Source organism: Diabrotica virgifera, chromosome 9, assembly GCF_917563875.1.
Source record: "Diabrotica virgifera virgifera chromosome 9, PGI_DIABVI_V3a".
Lineage (NCBI taxonomy): Eukaryota > Metazoa > Arthropoda > Insecta > Coleoptera > Chrysomelidae > Diabrotica > Diabrotica virgifera.
Genome location: NC_065451.1, coordinates 6,909,918 through 6,931,807, shown reverse-complemented (window position 1 = coordinate 6,931,807; position 21,890 = coordinate 6,909,918). Strand labels below are relative to the sequence as shown.

The 21,890-nt window shown below is 34.1% G+C and overlaps 2 protein-coding genes across 2 annotated transcripts in view; both read left to right on the top strand.

The window, feature by feature from the left end:
• LOC114325602 (heat shock protein 70 A1-like) overlaps window positions 1–21,890 on the top strand; it is a 517,012-nt gene that overhangs the window by 305,109 nt on the left and 190,013 nt on the right. The window lies entirely within an intron of this gene.
• The window catches only part of LOC114325604 (uncharacterized), a 242,432-nt gene that overhangs the window by 197,578 nt on the left and 22,964 nt on the right, over window positions 1–21,890 (top strand). Inside the window, exons 4-5 of the mRNA XM_028273707.2 lie at window positions 10,883–11,142; window positions 14,482–14,635. Coding sequence (XP_028129508.2) covers window positions 10,883–11,142; window positions 14,482–14,635 — 414 coding nt within the window. The remainder of the gene's footprint in view (window positions 1–10,882; window positions 11,143–14,481; window positions 14,636–21,890) is intronic.

Sequence of the window (21,890 nt, the reverse complement as noted above, 5' to 3'; positions counted from 1 at the left end):
AGTTAATTATTGAAGTTATACTTCTTTACGATCGAGGGTGAAATTTTATAATGTCGGGCGCATGCGCACACAGACAGTATGTAGTTCGTTGCTAATCTTTCAAGATATGTATGTATCAGCGCTGTCAGCGCAAATAAGTCATAGAAAGGATATATTAGTGTTTTTAGTAAATGTATTATTTATTATAATTTTTGTGTCTTTGGATTTGTCTTCCTCGGGAATAAGATATTTTATAATAATAGTAAGTATATTTAAAGTATTTTTGTATACTTCACTTCGTCTATTAAATTTGTCAGTATGTATGAGAAGTCTTGTAAGCTGTCAAAGCAAAGGGAGTTTGTCTCGGCGGTAGCGCGTTCGACCGTAGATCGAGAGGTCCCTGGTTCAATTCCGTGTGTTATCTAACTTTTTTTTTATTTTTAGTATTGTTTTAGTAAAAATTTTTGGAAAATAGTAAGTAAAAATTAGTTTAATCTTTAAATACAAATAACCTGTTAAAAGTATATTATTTATTTCGTTGAAATAATATAATAGAAGTATAACTTCTTACGTGCGTACAAAGTACACACACACACATTCTTTTTATATATAAATATTATATATGTTACAGTTCAAGTTGATTATCCAGTTGGAGTTGACTCCAACTAGTTGGAGTCAACTCTAACGGCTGGTTTCAGTAAAAGTTGATTTTAAATATAAAATGAAGATTTATATTCAACATTTACTAGTAAAAGTAGACTCCAACTAGGAAAAGTATACTCTTCCCAATGCCGTTTAGTAAAAGTTGATTCTGATTCACACAAACAGCCGATTCTAGAAATTAAATGTTACTGAATATGTTCAAATTAGTCTAGGCTGTCTCGTCGCCCCCGTTAGGTAAATTACTCCGATTCGAATTTTTTGCACAAACTTACTCAAAAAGACACTGTTGTTACTTATAACAAATCTACTGGGTGCCAGGCAGTACCTTGATCGATAAATTGTTTAAACAATTTTTTTAGACAAATTCACAAAAATAATTTTTTCACTTCGAACAATTTTTTTTAGATCATTTGGGTTATTCTGAGCAAAAAAAGGTATTTTGTGATTTTTCTCTAAAATTGATTGTTATCGAGTTATACGCGATTTAAAATTTGAAAAATGCGAAAATAGCCATTTTCAAGGCTCAACTCGATTAAAATCCATTATTATGAAAGTCAGAAAGTGACCAAATCAAAGTTTATAGCCCCCTCTACAAGATCCAGCAGAAATTTTTGTCACTATTTTATTACTAAGCTTTATCTTTAATTATTAACAATGAGCGCTAAGTGCGTATTAGGCGGCCGTCAATGGTGAGTGCTAAAGAGATGCACCATTCCAGCCGTCCAATGGTGAATCTCACTCGCACTCACATTGACGGCCGCTTCAATACACGGTTAGCGCTCATTGTTGATAATTAAAAATAATATCTTATTAATGAAATAATGACAAACATTTCTTCAGGATCTTATAGAGGTAGCATTAATCTTTGATTTTTTTAGTTTCTGACTTTCATAATATATAATATCGTATGGCATTTTTACCTTTCGGACAGTTCCGGCGCCAATTACATCTTTAACCCTGTTTCAAGTAACTAGTGTCGATGTACACTAGCCCAGGGGGACCGACTGCTTAACGTGCTCTCCGAGGCACGGTGAGACGGCTCGTGTCATTACTGAAAATGAAAATGGTTTGTCTTTAGCAGGGCTCGAACCCACGTGCACTGGCGTATGAGGCCAGCGATTATGCCGTTACTCCACGGCCGCTCGTTCGACTTTCACACAATAATTATCTTTAACCGAGATATTAAACCTTGAAAATGGTTATTTTGGCGTTTTTCAAATTTTAAGTCGCTAATAACTCGACAACAGTCAATTTTAGAGAAAAAAAAGCCCAACGGATATAAAAAAAAATTTGTACGAAGTGAAAAAATTATGTATTTTTGCGAATTTGTTTAAAATCATTGTTTATCGCCAAACTTCACTAAAATCAGTCATTATTGTACTCATTTGCCCTCATTTTCGGCAGTAAAGTAACACTTTGTTGTATTGAAAGAAGAATGTTACTTTACCTGCCGCGATAATTAATCAAATTAACCGAGATTGAATGTAAGTGGTCAATGTCAGCAATCGATTATTTATTTGAGTGAAATTAAAATTTATTTACTTTAATTATTAAAAATATTGTACAAAATTTATCTTATTATTAATAAAATTTATGTCAAAAGGTAAAATTCTATAGTGTTTCGCAATTATATTCATACAAAATAAATCAAAACTTTACAGATTTAGTAATTAGGTAGGTATACAATATTGATAACTATCGATTAAACATCAAAACCGGCCATCATGCAAAAGTCATCTGTCATTACTATCATTACTGTCATATGAATTTTTTATTTCGTCTAAAATTTAAAAAAAAAATCCTCAAAGTTGTAAGTAAGTGTTAATGTTTTTTATAATTGACGATACAATTTTACCACCTCAATACTCTTTATCGAACGCGTCTGTTCCTCAGCTCGTAATATCAGACTCTTTCGATAAAGTCACTTTACTGACTGACTTTACTGAAATTGGTTAAACAATTTTTCGACTGCGGTACCGCGTGACACCCTGTGTATTTGTTATACGGATGTATTTCTTTGAGTAAGTTTGTGCAAAAAATCGAATCAGAATAATTTACCTAACGGGGGCGACGTTACAGACTATACTAATAAGTAGTTGAAACGGTCAAAACAAAGAAACGCACACTCATCAAAAATGCACTTGAGATTCTCGTATAATCAACATTTACTGAATCGATCCAGGAAGAGTCAACTCCAACTAGTAAAAGTTGATTTAAATTTTTAAAATCAACTTTTACTGCTCGTTTCAGTTGGAGTTGACTCCAACTAGTTGGAGTCAACTCTGACTGAGAATCAACTTGAACTGTAACATATATACCATTTTAAATTTCTTTGGTTTATATAAGTTTAAATCCGCTAGTCGATTAAGCTAAGTAGTTAAAGCTAAATAGTCGATTACAAAATTCTTTTATCTACTCTATGTCATATTATGTATAAGTTTTTAGTTTGTGAAAACTGTCATTATAGATAGCAGTGCGTGAAGGATTTAAAGTGTGCGTGAAGAAACATGTATTTTAAATGGGATTTACTTTTTGCACTGTTTGTAACTTTCGAGTTGTCATGGTGACAATCCTTAACTTTCGCGTTGTCATGGTGATGACAATATGAGCAATGAATTACAACAACAGTTTTGTGGTTTGAAAGTATGTAGTTAGAATTTTTAAATGTCAAAGCTCTAAAAATTGTAGAATAGAAATGAATTCCAGTGACGAAGAGTTACAACTTTTTTTATTTGTTTATCGTAGATAAAATATTGTATGAAACTGTGCGTGAATTACTTTTTGCGAACTTACGCGATTTATAGCACTCGCTCCGTTGTCGCTCGTGCTCTAAAAATCGCGTGCGTTCGCAAAAAGCATACTTCACGAACTGTTTCATAAATAACTATTATGACAGAAATTGAAACAACAAAATATATTTTATAATTTTATATTGGGTCCTATAAATAATGAAAACGTTTTATTATAAAAAGTTCTTTTTTATAAAAGTGTAATTATTTTGGGTTACACTGGCTGTTGATACTTACTTGTAAGTATTTTATGGGAAGTTACCTGTTCTATTATTTGTCCATTTGCATACAAATGTACGTTTATTGGTATCTTTACGAATATTTCGCTATGATGAACTACCGCATTTATTATATGTTGTAGTTCTTGTGCGTTGCTTGCTAATTAGGGCGGTATCATCAGTACACCTGATGTTGTCTATGCTCGTTCCGTTAATCTTGGTTCCACCTTCTTCTTCTTCTTTGAGTGCCTCTCCTATCGGAGATTGGATATCATTAGGGCGATTCTAATTTTATTTACTGCTGTTTTGAACAATTCGTTAGTGGTACAGCCAAACCACTCTCTCAAATTTCTCATCCAGGACATTCTTCTACGGCCTGGATTTCTTCGTCCTTGGATTTTTCCTTGCATTATGCTTTGTAGGAATGTGTACTTTTGTCCCCTCATCAGGTGGCCTAAGTATTCAAGTTTTCTCTTTTTTATATTCGGTAGAACTTCTGGCTTGTTATTTATTCTGCGTATTACTTCTTCATTTGTAATTTTATCCACCCAACTTATTCTTAGTATACGGCGGTAGCACCACATCTCAAAGCTTTCAAGATTTTTAATATTCCTCTGTTTAAGAGTCCATGACTCAACACCGTAGAGCAAAGTACTGAATACATAGCATTTTAACATTCTAGTTCGTAGATGAATACTAATATCACGATTACAAAATAATTTTTTCATTTTTATAAAAGTAGACCTGGCAATGCAATTTCAATACGTCTTTTTATCTCGTGATTTTGGTCACCTGTTTCATTGATAAGGGTTCCCAAGTATTTGTATTCGTTTACTTTTTCAAGTTGGGTACCGTTTATTGTTCCACCTTGAACTTTGTCTAATGCTTATCTTTATATAGATTCCAAATTCCAGAATAAACAATAGCGGTGATAATACGCAACCCTGTCGCACTCCTCGTCGAATGTGTATGTCTCTGCCTCGTTGTATTAACACATTTAAGGCAAAAAGAGCTTCTCATGTTCCCAATCCGTTGCGAAATCCGAATTAAGTGTCAATCATTTGGAACTCAAACTTCTAGTAAATTCGTGTATAGATGATTCCGAGTTAAGTTTTAAGGAAACGAAACATGATACAAAGACAAGCTTAATATTCGATAGTCATCGCACTGTGAGGAATTAGGTTTTTTTGCCAATGTTGATTTTTGCCAGTCTAATGGTATTTTATCCGTATCTATATATCCTATTGAATAGTACTGCTAAATTTAGGCTTTTACTTTCGTTTATCTTCATCTTTTACTGCATGAATAACTTCTTTGGTATAAAGGTCATGGTTACAAAATGGGGAACAAAGAAATCCAATTATGTTATGCAGACGACGCCGCATTAATCGCCGAGACAGAAGACGATCTCCAAAGATGAACACACATCTTCAATATAACAGCCAAGAAATACAATATAATAACATCAGTAGAAAAAATCAAATGTATGACAACATCTAAATACCCACTACGATGTAAAATCGAAATTGATGGGAAAATAATAAAGCAGGAAGCAAAGTTTAGATATCTGAGAATAGATATAACCAGTTACGGAGATGTTGAAGAGGAAGTACGACAACAAAGCTTAAAAGCAAGTAAAGCGGCGGGATCTCTTAACGACACAATCTGGAAGAACAAACACCTAAGACAAGTAGAGTTTCACGATATTCGAAAAATATCGATATTGTATTGATATCTTATCGAAAACAATACATACCTTAGCAATATTAATGTCGATACGATACTCATTATTTAAAATCAATACAATACTCTTCTATTGTCGATACGCTTGCCTCGATATTATTGAGAATATCGATATCGAGAAAAAAAATAAAACGCCACAGTTGTTTGATTATATTTTGTGGAATAGGTATTTGGATCATAATTATTTATTAGGTACATAAAAGTATAAGTGATCTGCAACCCAAGCATCAGCTGTTATAATATTTTACACTTGAGTGCATGAACTTGAAATTCTTGAGAGTGAGTAAATGTCTGTTATGATTACACTGTTTATATCATGTGGCATTTGTGGCAATATTATGGAAGTAAGTGATGATGACTCAAAAATAATTTTTAACAAATACTGAATTGCGATTTATTCCGAATCTCCGGGGATTTCCCTATATTTTCAAAAGTAGTTTTTAAACAATACAGAATTAGTATTTGTCGATTTTCAAAGAAGCATTCAGCCATATTCAATCTTTATAAGAATATACATATAAGTTATAAACAATATTCGTAATATTTTTAGAATAATGTCCATTTGCCAAGCATGCAAAAGTGGGCTTAAAGGGCCTACACAGCTCAGATGTATAATCCTTTTTATGTCGATATTTTATCGAGTATTGTATCGATATCGTATCGAAATCAATATCAATACGATATTTTTATAAGAAAGTATTGCCGATATCGATACTCGATGCGATACTTCATTGGCATAACCAATACAATACTCAATACTTAAAAAGTATCGATATTGTATCGTATCGTGAAGCTCTAAAGACAAGACACAAAAGCAAGAATCTATAAAGCAGCAATTAGACCTATATTGACATACACGGCGGAAACAAGACCTGACACATCTAAAACGAGACGACTATTAGAAACAACAGAGATGAAAGTACTTTGACGAATATCAGGGAAAAGTCTGTTGGATAGGGAGAGAAGCGAAAACATAAGAAGAATGGTGACGGAAGATGGGTGACAAAACGGAAACAGGAGTGGAACGAACACCTGGAAATATGTCATGATTGGTCGTATGCAAGTCTTAGAGATTCTAATCTTACTGTCTGTGCTCATATACGGGTTTGACCAGACTCCGCAGATATCCTGACAATGCAGAGTTGCTATGTAATCAACTTTACGATTCATTTAATCAGTATTTAATTGTTTATTTTTAAGTTTTTTTTGTATTTGGCCAAGGATCTTATCGATGACATCTGATATTTCCTAACAATTAGGCAGTGACAGTGTTAAACCGAGAAACGACTGACAGGTGGCCAATTAAATAAATATAAAATCATTTTTTAAAAGGTGCGGTGTTCTCTCAAATTTAAAAGTCGTGTAAGATGTAAATTAGAAGAGTATTAAAAAAACTCTATTGTAATTTTTTTGACGTAGGAGTCTGAAGAAAAAAGAGTTACATATTCACTCAATTATTACGCCTAATTCATTCCTTTTTAATTCTATGACTAGTATGATCTACTTTTATGATACCTTGTCATCTATAATTATGTATGGTAAAATATTCCGAAGACATTTTTTTATGGGAGAGTTCACTGAATTGTATGTATATCTATCACCTTAGGAATCACGATGAAACTGTTTTACACGCGTGTTTGAAAATAATATCGCAATAGACAATTATACTATTGAATGTGTAGATGCCTTCACATATCTGGGCACATAAATCAATCAGAAGAATTCCATAAGTAGCGAAATTAATGCACATATTCGTGCATTATCGCACTATCGTGGGAATCGTATATACTTTGCTAATAAAAGATTGGTGACATCGAAATTAATAGACAAAAGAACCACAATGACTATCTACAGAAAATTGAACAGACCCGAAGTAAATTTCTACACAAACGGTGACATGACACGTGGCCAAACTTCACTGCCATATTAGTATGTACATTCTTTCACGGTTTTTGCTCTAGATTTTAAAGAACCGCTTGGATTGACATGAAATTTGGCATATTGTGCCGATGTGTGCTTTTGCCCTGGGGGTGACTTTCACCCCCTGTCGGGGGTGAAAAAATATATGTCCAAAATAAGTCCGGAAATGGGTAAACTGACTAATTCTAAGTAAATTTTGTTCTATAGTGCTTTTTCGCAAGTCAACACTTTTCGAATTTGCGAGTGAATATGTTCATTTTTCAACAAAATAACCACATTTTTAGACGGTTTTTCGCAAATAACTCAAAAAGTAAGTATTTTGTCGAAAAAAACGTTCTTAGCAAAAATATAGCCTATAAAAAAGTAAAAAAAAAATGGTGTACGCGTTAGGTCTCTGGATCTCGTAGAACCAGAGTTATAGCCAATGAAAAATGGATTCATATTCACCAAATTTCAAATAGAATATTTCGACGTGAAATATCCAAAAAATTAAGCACTTTTTGGGGAATTACGCTCAAAATAAAGTTGGTCCCTTTTGTTTTGGCAAAAAAAAATCGAGAAGACCACCCCCTAATTAGCAACTTAAATGAAATTAATCATTACCGCTCCACAAATTATTTTACTTATGTTGTGTTTATATGATCTGTAAGGTTCATCGATTCAAAGTGCTTACTTTTGAAAAAATTTGGTTTCAAAGTAAAATTTTTAAAAATTTTAATTTTGAAAATTATGCTTTTTTCAAAATAACTTAAAAATTGTTAGAGATAGATACCAAAAATCTCGAAAAACAAAAAAAGTCAGCATTGCTTTTCTGAATATCATGTATTTTTTTGTTTTTCTGTTAGACAAAAATTGATTAAGATTTGGTGTTTCCAAATTTGCATACATTCGTGATCAGTGACTCGTTCAACCCCTTTTAACTACAGCCCTTTCAAAAATAAGGACTTTGAACCGATGAAACTTACAGATCATATAAACAATACATACACGAGTCAAGAAACTTGTGAAGTCGTAACGATTAAGTTCATTTAAGATACTAATTATGGGGTGATTTTCTCGATTTTTTTACCAAAACCAAAAGGGACTAACTTTATTTTGAGCGTAACTTGTGTACTTTTGATGCTAGAAATTTTTTTTATAAAACAAAAATGAAGCTTTTTTTAAACACTTTAAATAAGTTGTAATGAGTTTTCCCCGAAATGTGCTTCATTTTTGGATACTTCACGTTAAAGTATTCCATTTGGAATTTGACGAATATGAACCTATTTTTCATTAGCTATAACTCTGCTTTTACTAGGTATAGAGACGTGATATATACACCATTTTTTAAATTTTTTTACAGGCTATATTTTTGCTACGAATGTTTTTTCGACAAAATACTTACTATTTGAGTTATTTGCGAAAAACCGTCTAAAAGCGTGGTTATTTTGTTGAAAAAATGAACATATTCACTGCCAAATAACTCGAAAAGTATTGACTTAGTGAAAAAACTCTATAGAACAAAAGTTACTTAAAATTAACCAGTTTATCCATTTCCTGACTTACTTTGGAGGAATATTTTTTAACCCCCAAGAGGGGGTGAAAACCACCCCCAGGGCAAAAGCACATATCGGCACAATATCACTTTTTTTCTTTGACTTGTTAGCTATGTGTGTGCCAAATTTCATGTCAATCCAAGCGGTTCTTTAAAATTTAGAGGTTTTGCTATATTTTACCGTTAAAGAACGGATTATATGTGATTATACTTTTAATTATGCTATTGTATATGAGCTGTTTGTTCGCTTCAGATATTGTCTGGTCCCACAGAATGCCGTTCATCGTGGATAGGGCTTTTCTACTCTGTATGTTTCTGTCTTTTATAGCAGCATCGATTGTGCGATCTTGAGTTATCTTCATGCCCAGGTACTTGTATTCATCGCAGTGTTTAATTTCTACCCCATCGTCTAATGTAATGGACTGCTTTGTTCCTCCAATACATATGGCTTCAGTTTTCTTAATGTTGACTTCGAGACCCCATTTGTTATATTCTTCTATTAGCTTCCGCGTCATGTAACTCAAGTCGTCATGATCCTGAGCAATCAGAATTTGGTCATCAGCGAAACTTAAAGTGTATAGTGTATAGTGTTGTGTCGTCATTGAGAGGGATTCCCATGCCATTACATTTTCTTTTCCACAGCTGGAGTGCTTGTTCCAGATAAATTTTAAAAAGGGTAGGCGAAATACAACAACCCTGCTTCAATCCTTTGGTGACCTTAAATCCCTCAGACATCCTTGATCCAGTTTAAATTTTTGCAGTCGTTCCATTATACAGACTTTGGACTGTTTTGATAAGACCATGTTTAATAATGTTGGTTTGATGTAGGGTTGACCATAGTTTACTGAGGGGCACACTGTCATATGCTTTTTGTAAGTCTACGTATACCAGGTGAACTTCTTTATTGACGGCTGTTTTTTCTCAATAACTTGCGTAATAAAGTACAGGTGGTCAACTGTGGACCGCCCAGCTCTAAAGCCAGCTTGCTCCTCTGCTTCGTAATCTATATAGTCATTTTCAAAATAGAACAAAATATAACAAACTTTGATTAAAAAACGCATAACCAATGACAGCGTAGAATACCATACTACACGGAAAAAATTTTATTTCGATTTTAAAATAGACTGCTCTTTATAACTAATTTTAATTTCATGCCGACCTTTTAACTGTCAATAAATGCATATTTAAATGAATTTTTCATGGTTTTTAACAGCATATTTGCATGTTTATTTTAACACCGTGTAGAACATATTTTTTAAATAATACTACTTATTAATGATAACCAATACTACTAACAACAGTCTTCTACTCTCACAGATTTGTAGTATGTATATGAATAATAATTATCATATTGATTGATATTTTATTTACATTCAGTAAAACGAAAATCACTTTCATAGCTTTCTACTAGTCGTACATCAGTGTACAAATGTAAATTTATACATTAACATGATCCTTCCTTTTATAGTCGTATAATTTGTCTACAGCCTCAGGCAGATGGAAATGGAAAATTATGGTTTATTCCAGTGTTAATAAATATAATAATAATACTTAAGAAAGTTGATTTGTTTATTGTAGGTAAACGAGTCTTCTTTTCTATTGTGCTTGATTAATTCTTCGGGAAATAATAACAGATGTGCAACTAATAAGTAAAAGTAAATAAACATCATCATTATCAGTATTATAAGTATATTCTTCGTTTTTTTTTTGTGCTATTTGTTTTGCTTCATGTAATTTAAATAATAACCTACCGCACTTACAAGAAGTAGCGAATTTCAAAGTAGTAAACAGATTTGTATATTTTGCTCCCTGATAACCAATAATGGCGAAAGCTCCTCAGAAATCAAAAGTAGACTAGCAGTGGCCCGAAACGCAACAGTTAAATTAAATAAAATGTGGACAGACCTAACAGTAATAGTAGTCCACAGTACATGGTCTTTTTTGAAAATGATTACAAAAGTCTTAAAAATGGTTTTAACTGCTTATATTCTCGGTTATATTCTCGTGAAAAATACTCATATTTGTTCTTGTTACAGGGATTTTCGTATGAGTCCGTCTACTTCGCCTTGTGCCATATCTACAGCGGTGCTGCCCACGTTCCTGACTCCATCAGCTTGGTAGAACTGGCCTCATTGGCTGACATGCTCGGTCTAGAAGGACTGAAGGAAGTCGTTGAACATGCTCTGAAACAGAGACATTGCCATAACTTTCACAAACCTTGTGCTGGTTGCTGCACGGGCGTACTGGAAGTGCTACCTTTGTCTGCAGCTTACGGACTCGATGATCTCTACAGAAGGTGAGGCTATACTTTAACCCGTTCATTGCTGACGAAATATACATAACGCGACCTGTGTGCTACCTCGATTTTTCACTGCATTTACATTGTAGTGTTTTGGTTGAGATGGCCCTGAAATTGCTTCATCCATAATATAAATCTAAACTGACGTTAAATAAATGTACTCAATAGAAATACAACTTGTTTCAGTGAAAATTTTTTGCTCAATTAGAAATCCAATGAAATCAATTAATTTGTGGTCATCTGATTGAATACAACCAATAAAACCAACATTATACTGAAAACAGATCCCATGGGCTGTTTTCACTCAATCATGTAGCTATGGATACCTACATTTCGTTTCATTTCGATTTTGACATTTCAAATATTCAATATTTCAAAATGTCACGATTTGGTTGTAATACTGATGAGAATATTAATGAAATTATCGAATCAAATATACCAAAGAATACTGTTTACAGTAAAAAATTTGTATGGAAAGCGTTTATGGACTTTTGCAATGATAGAAAATATGAATTAGATGGAAATCGGACGGTGGAAGAATTGTTAATTGCACATTTAAATAAATTGTTTCTGCTCTGTATTTTTTTTTTCATAACCAGCAAAAAATTTTCTATCCGAATAACCCTCGAACATTGATAAATGCTCAAAAATTTTTTAACAACTTTCTCAAGCTTGTTGCTTACAGGCAACAGACCTCCGCCTACGGCGTCGGTCTGTTTCCAAGCAACAAGCTTTCGAAATCTGTTATAAAATTTTTTCGAACAATTATCAATGTCCTTGGGTTATTACTACTGAAAGTCAAACAAATACTAATCTCTAAACGAATTTTGTGCATATCTGCATATGACGCCTGAAGACGTCATATGCATTTGAAACTAGTAACGGTATGACGGACGTTCTTAGGCATCATCAGCATTCAAAGTTTTAAAAAGACATTTATGCCCAGTTGCACCAACAGATCTTAACCTTAAGTCGAGAATATCATAAGAATTAATATAATATAATTATAACATATTACAAAAAGAATACCATAATATAATAATAGATATAATTGATAATACGGTAAGAATCTAAAATTATGGTGCAACGTAAGTGATACTCAAGGAGACCCTACCTATAAGTAGAGCTTAGCTAAGCTGGAGCTTAAGATCTGTTGGTGCCACCAGGCATTAATTTCTAAATTTTAAAATCGATTTTTGATTTTTTTACGTAAAAACATTCCCTAGTATCATAGAAATATTGTCCTAAAATTTTATTAAGAAATTCGAAGTAGAAACGAGGTTACAGCTGTAATTATTTATAACAGTATCGACCAGGGCGCATCTGTAAAAATATTAGTACATTTGGACGTTGAGAGGTGACTCATATTTTTTTGCAGAGATTGCTTGAAAATAAACCAAATAATAATATTTGAGTTATCCTCCCTCTCAAAAAGGTCCGGAACATTGTTTAAATAATCAAAATGTCAAATAATGAAGGAAAAATTCGATTTTTTTCTTCGTTTTTTGATTAAACTTTAAAAGTATTCATTTCCGAGAAAAGTTGTACTGACATAAAAGTTGCGTAATTAAATTTCCTACAATATAGAATTGGCTATAAATTTAAAAAATAGTTACCCTTGTTGCAAAATAGCAATAATTGCGAAAAAACCATACAAAAACAAGTATTCGCATTTTACGTTTTTCAACCATTTATGCTACACTTAGGACCTTCATGTTTCACCCAGAAAAACTTTATGATACAGTAAAACAATACTGTAAATTTCATTAAGATCGGTTTAATAGATTTTGCAAAATAAATTTTGCAATCCAGCTTTCGCAAAAAAAATTCATTTTTTCAAAATGTTACAGGACTGAAAATAAAGCAGATAGTAAGTTGAATTTTTTTTTGCTTATAGAAGTGTACTGTACCTTTCATTTGCAATTTGCAAAATTAATATCGATTAACTACCACGGCGTCAGGAATTTTTTTAAATAAACATTAATTATTGGTGCTACGTGCAGGACAGCGGATAGTTTGCTCTGATTGGGCATTCCAATGACCTTTGATAATGATTGATACATTTTAATTTTTATTACATTTCGATATAAATAAATAAATTTGTTTATTGCAAAATAAAAACACATACTCTATCCTTTGAAATAACACTTTTTTAGCAAAAACTTTCTTTTTTCATATATTTTAACTTAGAGAATAAAAGTTTATTATTTTTAATTAAACATATGCAATTGTTTAAACAATATTTCACAAACAATAATAAAATTAGCTTGATTTTTGTGAAATTAAAATATTAAAATACAACAAAATATAGAGTAAGAAAATAATATATTAGATAAAGATTGGAAGAAATTTTGTTGGAAATCAACTTGTGTGAATCGAACACCGCTGTCCTGCGCGTAGCACCAAGAATTAATGTTTATTTAAAGACGCCGTGGTAATTAATTGATTTTAATTTTGCAAATTGCAAATGAAAGGCACGGTACACTTCTATAAGCAAAAAAAATCAACTTGTTATCTGATTTATTTTCAGTCCTGCAACATTAAAAAAAATGAATTTTTTTTGCGAAACCTGGATTGCAAAATTTATTTTGCAAAATCTATTAAACCGATCTTAATGAAATTTACAGTGTTGTTTTACTATATCATAAAGTTTTTCTGGGTAAAATATGAAGGTCCTAAGTGTAGCATAAATGGTTGAAAACGTAAAATGCTAATACTTGTTTTTGTATGGTTTTTTTTCGCAATTATTACTATTTTGCAACAAGGGTGACTATTTTTTAAATTTCTTAACCAATTCTATATTGTAGGAAATTTAATTACGCAACCTCTTATGTCAGTACAACTTTTCTCAGAAATGAATAGTTTTAAAGTTATAATCAAAAAACGAAGAAAATAATCGAATTTTTCCTTCATATTTTGACATTTTGATTATTTAAACAATGTTCCGGACCATTTTGAGTGGGAGAATAACTCAAAAATTATTATTTGAGTTATTTTCAAGCAATTTCTGCAAAAAAATTTGAGTCATCTCTCAACGTCCATCTCAAAGCAGATGCGCCCTGGACTAGTAGTACTTGAGCTGAAACTCGTTTGTATGCAACAACACGAGCGACGCCTGACCTGTGCAGCTGCAACTAGACAGTTAGGCTCTAAAACTTATAAAGCGAGCACGTGTTGTATATTATTTAAATTTATTGAAAATTATTGTTTCGAAAATAAAAAAATACCTGAGTCTAGTGGTCATTTAAAAGGTAGTCGAAGTAAAGAGATGCATCGAAATAAGCATAATATTTTATCTGTATTTTCATATAAACATCCTGTCATTTTCTATTTCAGCTGTTTGCATTGGATTACTCAATATTTTGTACGAGTTTGGCCGAGTAGATCATTTGCTAGTCTACCAAGAGAACTGAGAGAAAAATGTTACCAGCAACACGTGGTCCACATGACTCCAGATAAGGTGTTGGATACAATTTTAGCCTGCGACAAGGTAATAATACTTTGTATCATCTAGAGCATTGGTTCTCAACCACCGTGTCGCGACACACTGGTGTGCCGGAAGAACCTATCAGGTGTGTCGCGAGATTTACGAATACGATATTTTTATTTATATTTTTTTACTTGTTATAATACACCAATAATGCATATTGTTCTTGTTATGTTCTTACGAAATAAAAAATAATATGCTTAATATATTCATCTGTACTTACCTACTAGGCTATTGATTATGTTCAAAATAAGAGAGCTAAAAGGAACTACAACATTAACGGGATTTTATTGTCTCATATAGTCATTTAAATGGGTGCGTTTTTGAAAAATGGATGAATTAGTCCCTAGACACAGGGTGAATTAGGGTGAGTGCTATGCACTTTTTAAAGAATTCTACAGGAAAATTGTTCCAGATTAAATTTACTATCGAAATATTACATTTTAAAGTCAAAATATTTTTATTTACAAAAATATATTCCAAAGAAAAGCAAAACACAACACGAAAGAAAGCAATTTTGTTTTTTGCCCCATAACTTTTTTTCACGGGTATATATGTATAGACATTGCTTCAGAAGAAATTAACTTACATTTTTTCTCTTTAAAATTACGTTTAGTAGAAGTCTCTAGGATTTATATTTTCCGAAATAGGATTTTTCAAAATGCGCCGCTCACAGCATTTTTGGACCATTTTCCCCATTATTTCGCAAACATTGTTCTGTAACTTTTTTTACTCATTTCTGGGCATATGCAATAGTACATTTCTTAGAAATAGGAGTCAATTATCTTTAAAATGGTATATTGTATAAGGTTGCTTGACTATTTTGAAGCAAGTTCTGCTTTTTCAAGGTTTCATACTTTTATGATTTTTGATATTTTTATGATTATTTTTTAAATTTCTCAATTTGACTTTTTTTCTTGTACATATAGGGATATACATTGTATAACAGAAAACAGCATATTTTCTTTACTTTAAAATGGTGTATTCCAAAAAAATCTAGGACTATTTTTAAACAAGATATCCGCAGGATATCCAAGAGTATCCGTAATTTTAAAAAAATTTAAAATTTTTTATTTTTTTTCAATTAGAAGAATATAATTGCATATTATATAATTTTTAATTCCAAATAATTTTTCTTAATAATATTTTTCGATATTGTGACATATAAAGATACTTTACTCCTGAGCAAATTAATATTTTTTAACATACCTCGTACACTGTTAATAAAATTTTATATCTGATGATCGCATTTTAGGTTTCAGACTAGGCACAGCATTTTATAAAGAATAACTTTTTTTCATAAAATTAATACTAAAAAAGTTTTCCATATGGTTCCAACTATTGCATGTGTATATGTCACACTTTGAAAAAGCATATCTTGTTTAAAAATGGTCCTAGAATTTTTTTACAGTACACCATTTTAAAGTAAAGAAAATGAGCTTTCCTTTTTATTACACAATACATATACCCAAATATATAACAAAAAAAAGTTATAATGAGAAATTTAAAAATAATCGTAAAATATATCAAAAATCATTAAAAGTATAAAATTTTGAAAAACCATATCTTGCTTAAATATAGCCATACGGACTTCTACGATAGAACATTTTAAAGTTAATTGACTTCTCTTTCTACTAAATGTACCATTGCGTATACCTAGAAATGCGTAGAAAAAAGTTACAGAACAATGTTTGCGAAGTAACAAGGAAAATATCCCAAAATCGCTGTGAGTGGCGAAATTTGAAAAATCATATTTTGAAATTGTAAATCATAGGGACTTCTACTGAACGCCGTTTTAAAGAAGAAGGATGGAAGTTTTTTTTCTGTGACGCAATGCCTATACCTATATCCCCGTGGAAAAAAGTTATGGGACAAAAAACACAATTTTTATCTTTCATGTTTTTTTCTTGCTTTTCTTTTGGATATATTTTTGTAAAAAACATGTTCTTGACTTTAAAATGTAATATTTCGATAGTAAATTTAACCTGGTATAATTTTCCTATAGACGTGTTTGCACTAAATGTGCATAGAACTCACCATAATACGCCCTGTGCCTAGGGACTAATTCACCTCTTTCTCAAAAACGCACCAATTTAAATGGTAGCACTCCGCGGTTTTTTCAAATATAGAGGTCCATTGACTATATGAAACCATAAAACTCTGTTAACGTTGTAGTTCCTTTATAAAATACATAATCACTAGCCTATACCACTAGCAAAAATTTGTACATATATGGGTGTCGCGAATCTGTAAGGAGTACGTTAGTGCGTCGCTGAGTAAAAAAGGTTGAGAACCGCTGATCTAGAGTATTCTAGTCTAGAATACGCCTATGTATTCAACAAAACATGTTCTTATATTGTCTCTGACAGTATGATAGACCGAACGGAAATCCATTAGTTCATTTCTCTGTGCGTTGAACGGAGGATAGCTAACCATCTGAATAGGTGAGCTGAATGTGTTCCGTTGGGTAGGATAAATTCCTATCCTACCCAACGACTATGTGTGTTGAACGTAGTTATCTTTATCCTACCATCTGATGCGTCCTCCTCTGTTCAACGCACTTCTTCTTCTTCATGCGCCTTGTTCGTTCTGAACGTTGACAATTAACATGGCTATTCTGAGTTTGTTTATGGCAAATCTGAATAGTTCGGCAGATGACAATCCGAACCATTGCCGTCTGTCTATTTCTGTCATTTTACTTCTGCTGTCTATTTTCCTTTGGATGATTAGCTGTAGTCATCATCATCATCATCAACCCGTACTCGTCAACTGCTGGACATAGGTCTCCCTCAGCTCTTTCCATCTTTCTCTGTTTTGTGCGGCTTGCATCCAGTTGCCGACAATACGCTTCAGATTGTCAGCCCATCTGGTTGGTGGTCATCCTCTGCTCCGTAGTGCTTCTTCTCGTGGTCTCTACTCGACAATACTGTAACAAAATAATTATTGACCTACCCTCGTATACCAGCTCCCGTCTCCGCACAGACAGAACACTATCGATGTTTCGAGATACGCCGATGCAGCGCCGATGACGTGCAAGCGGTCACATGGACATAGCTGGAGATATATAGATATTTCTGGAATATCTGTATCGCATATATAAATAGGACATATTTGTAAATAGAGTTAGTCTTAAGCTAAAGTTTGTAAAGTAAACTTGTATAAATAAATAATAAAGTCGTATATAAATACGAACCGTTAGTTTTATTGTAATTATAAGTAATTACAATAGTCACGTTACAGTTGGTGTCGGTGTTCGGTTAACTTAGTGCGATATAAATAAGTGAATTACAGAGAGACTTTAAAAGACTTTTGAACTTTATTCGTCGGGAATAACCGGAGTGCGTTAATTGTTCGGTATTCGGAAAGACTTTAAAAGACTTTTGGACTTTATTCGTCGGGAATAGTTAAAGTGCGTTGATTGTTCGGTATTCGGAAAGACTGTTAAAAGACATTTTGGAAAGTACGTGTGTGCCGACCAAAGATGTTGCTACAAGAACTTACAGTAAATCAGCTCCGTGAACAGCTAGAGGAACGGGATCTGGACAGCAGTGGGCTCAAGATAGTCCTACAAGCACGACTCGAGGATGTCCTCACGAAGAACGGAGAAGACCCAAAGACGTTCCACTTCCAGTCAGCAGAACAAGCAATCTTATCGAAATTAAAAACTGTTTCTGAAACGATCAATGAAACTTCTAGAAAAAGCGACGATAAATTCGAAAATGTTGCTAAAAGATTCGACGAGACTTCTCAAAAGATTGATGAAACTTGTAGAAAAAGCGACGATAAATTCGAAAATGTTGCTAAAAGATTCGACGAGACTTCTCAAAAGATTGATGAAACTTGTAGAAAAAGCGACGATAAATTCGAAAATGTTGCTAAAAGATTCGACGAGACTTCTCAAAAGATTGATGAAACTTGTAGAAAAAGCGACGATAAATTCGAAAATGTTGCTAAAAGATTCGATGAGACTTCTCAAATAATTAAAGACGTATGTAGTCAAAACAATGAGAAATTCGAAAGTGTTTCGCAAAAGATTGACGAAACTTTTAAAGAGGTCTGTAGACAAAACAACGAAAAACTTGAAGAAGTTTGTAGACAGAACGACGAGAAATTTGAAGAAGTTTCTAGAACATTCGATAAGATGCAGAAAAGTGTAGAGACCGTAGAAGAAAAGATCAAACAACTAGAGAGCATGATAACCGATACAAAAGTACAACCATCAGTTAATGCAGCAGCGTTAGATCCTGTGGTGAAAGATGAACTACCGAGAGACGAAACGTCGCATAATATGAGATTCAAATTACCACCCTTTGATGGAAAGTCCTCTTGGTCCATATACCTTAAACAATTTGAAGCTATTGCGACCGCCAATCATTGGACCGAACAAGAAAAGGCTGTTTCCTTGACTGCTGCTTTACGAGGTGATGCTGCAGATATATTAAGGTCAATTCCCAAGGGTCAAGAAAATTGTTACCAGACCTTGTTCACTCGTCTAGAAAAACGCTATGGAGATGCCCATCTACAACAAGTATACAAAGCACAACTGCGAAGTAGAAGTCAACGAGCAAGTGAGAATCTGCAAGAATTTGAAGCAGATGTGGCTCGTGTGGTGCGGTTGGCTTATCCAGAGGTGCCAGACAGCGTTTTAGAAGAAATTGCAGTAGATACCTTCGTCAATGGGCTGAAAGATAATGAACTACAGAAAGCTTTACGACTAGCAAGACCGAAAGTTTTAGATGAAGCACTTGCTATTGCATTGGAACACGAAACGGCTAGTCAAACTTCACGAGGCCATAGAGTAAGAACCATTGAAGAAAGTGACGAACACAACGATGAACGTCTGGAGGAAATTATACGGAGAGTATTAAGTAATCAGATGCCAAAGAGACGCGAGCCTAGATGTTGGAATTGTGGAGACGTAGGCCACATTCGTCGTAATTGTAAGAAGATCGTACAGCCGTCGGAAAACTAGAGCGGGTCGACACCAAGGGGCAACTGCCGACCTCGAGAACTAGAGCCCCCATAGTAACTGTCAACCTTACGTCCTCCGGTGGAATCCACAACTTATACATCGAAGGTCGTATCAGTAATAGATGTAGATCATTTTTGGTGGATACAGGTGCAACGAGAACTATCGCACGTCCAGATGTAGTACGAGACCATAATAAATTATCACCTGCAACAGTAAAGCTTAGAACAGCGACTGGTGAGCTAATTAATACATATGGCGAGGCTAATATGTCAGTATCCATTGGCCAGACCACAGTTGAACATCAAGTATTAATTGCCGAGATCTCCGACGAATTCATATTGGGGATGGACGTACTAAGGAAAGTGGGGGCAATATTGGATGTTCAAAATGGAGTTCTCAAGATCAATGGTGAAGAGTTGCCCTTTCACGACGACAAAGAAGATGTCATCCGCTTACTTACTACATGCGACGTAACCATACCCGGTAATAGTGAGAAAATTCTGATGACCATGCTTGATGGACACTGCCGAGAGGGAAGTTTAAGGATGGTCGAAGATGTGGATAATGTCGAGTTCCTAACGGCGAAAACTTTGGTAAAAGTTCGAGATGCGATCCCTGTAAGAGTTATGAATTTAAGGGAAACTGCTATCAAGTTAAGTAGAGGAGCTTTGATCGGGCAGTGTGTTCCCGTGGCTTCAATTTGCTCTGTGAATACCAATGAGAAATCATCGAAGGCGAAGTATCCAAAGGAGCTTGTTGAGATGATCATTGAAAGATGCCAAGATCTTGATCATGAACGAACGGAAAAAGTGACATCTATGCTGATAGAGTATCAAGATGTTTTTGCTATTGACACGAAGGATAAGGGAAAAACAAGCATAGTAACGCATAAAATAAATACCGGAGACGCTCAGCCAATCAGACAACGGCCTAGACGACTTCCATTTGCGAAAAGAGATGAAGCCGAAGAGATTATCAAGGATATGGACAAACAAGGGGTAATTGAACCATCGAACAGTCCATGGACATCACCAGTAGTTCTGGTAAAGAAGAAAGATGGTTCAACGCGTTTTTGTATCGACTACCGCCAGCTCAATGCGGTAACAAAAAAAGATAGTTATCCTTTGCCCAGAATAGACGATACATTGGATACTCTCTCCGGTTCTCGTTGGTTTTCCACACTCGATTTAAAAAGTGGATATTGGCAAGTAGACATGGAGCCAGCCGATCGGGAGAAAACCGCATTTTCGATAGGATCAGGGCTTTGGCAGTTTACGGCTATGCCGTTTGGTTTATGTAATGCCCCTGCCACATTTGAAAGATTAATGGAGGCAGTTTTAAGAGGTCTAACATGGAAAACATGCCTGGTTTACTTGGATGATGTAATTGTGGTTGGAAGGTCCTTTGATGAACATGCCAAGAATCTAATAGACGTCTTTCAACGATTGAGGGCAGCGAACTTGAAGTTAAGTCCGAAGAAATGTCACATGTTTCGACGAGAAGTTAAGTACTTAGGACATATTGTATCGAGTAATGGTGTAACAGCTGATCCTGAAAAGATTGATGCAATTAAAGATTGGCCAGTACCAAAAGATAAACATGAAATTAGAAGTTTCCTTGGCCTATGTACATATTACCGACGATTTGTCAAAGGATTTGCCAATATCTCCAAGCCCCTAACAAAGTTGACGGAGGAGGGCAAAGAATATACATGGAGTGAGGAGTGTCAAAAAGCTTTCGAACAACTACAAAGGGCTCTGATCAGTGCACCGATATTAAGCTACCCGGGACAGGCAGGAAAATTTGTTTTGGATACCGATGCTAGCAACAGTGCCATAGGAGCTGTTCTCTCACAAATCCAGGATGGACAGGAAAAAGTCATCGCTTATTTCAGCAAAGTCCTGTCGAAACCAGAAAGAAACTATTGCGTTACCAGAAGAGAACTGCTGGGTGTAGTGAAGGCTTGCGAACATTTCCATAAATACTTGTACGGCAGAAAGTTCCTTCTTCGAACAGATCACGCTGCTCTAAAATGGCTCATACAATTCCGTAATCCAGAGGGCCAGATGGCAAGATGGTTAGAACGACTTCAAGAATATGATTATGAGATAGAACACAGGGCCGGAAGAGTTCATTCAAATGCTGATGCCCTTTCGAGACGACCATGCAGTGCAAATTGTAATCACTGTGCCAAATTAGAGGAACGATTTTGCCCCGTGAGACGAACCACCGTCGTTAATGAGCAATGGCAGCCACAACAGTTACAAGAAGCCCAAGAAGACGATC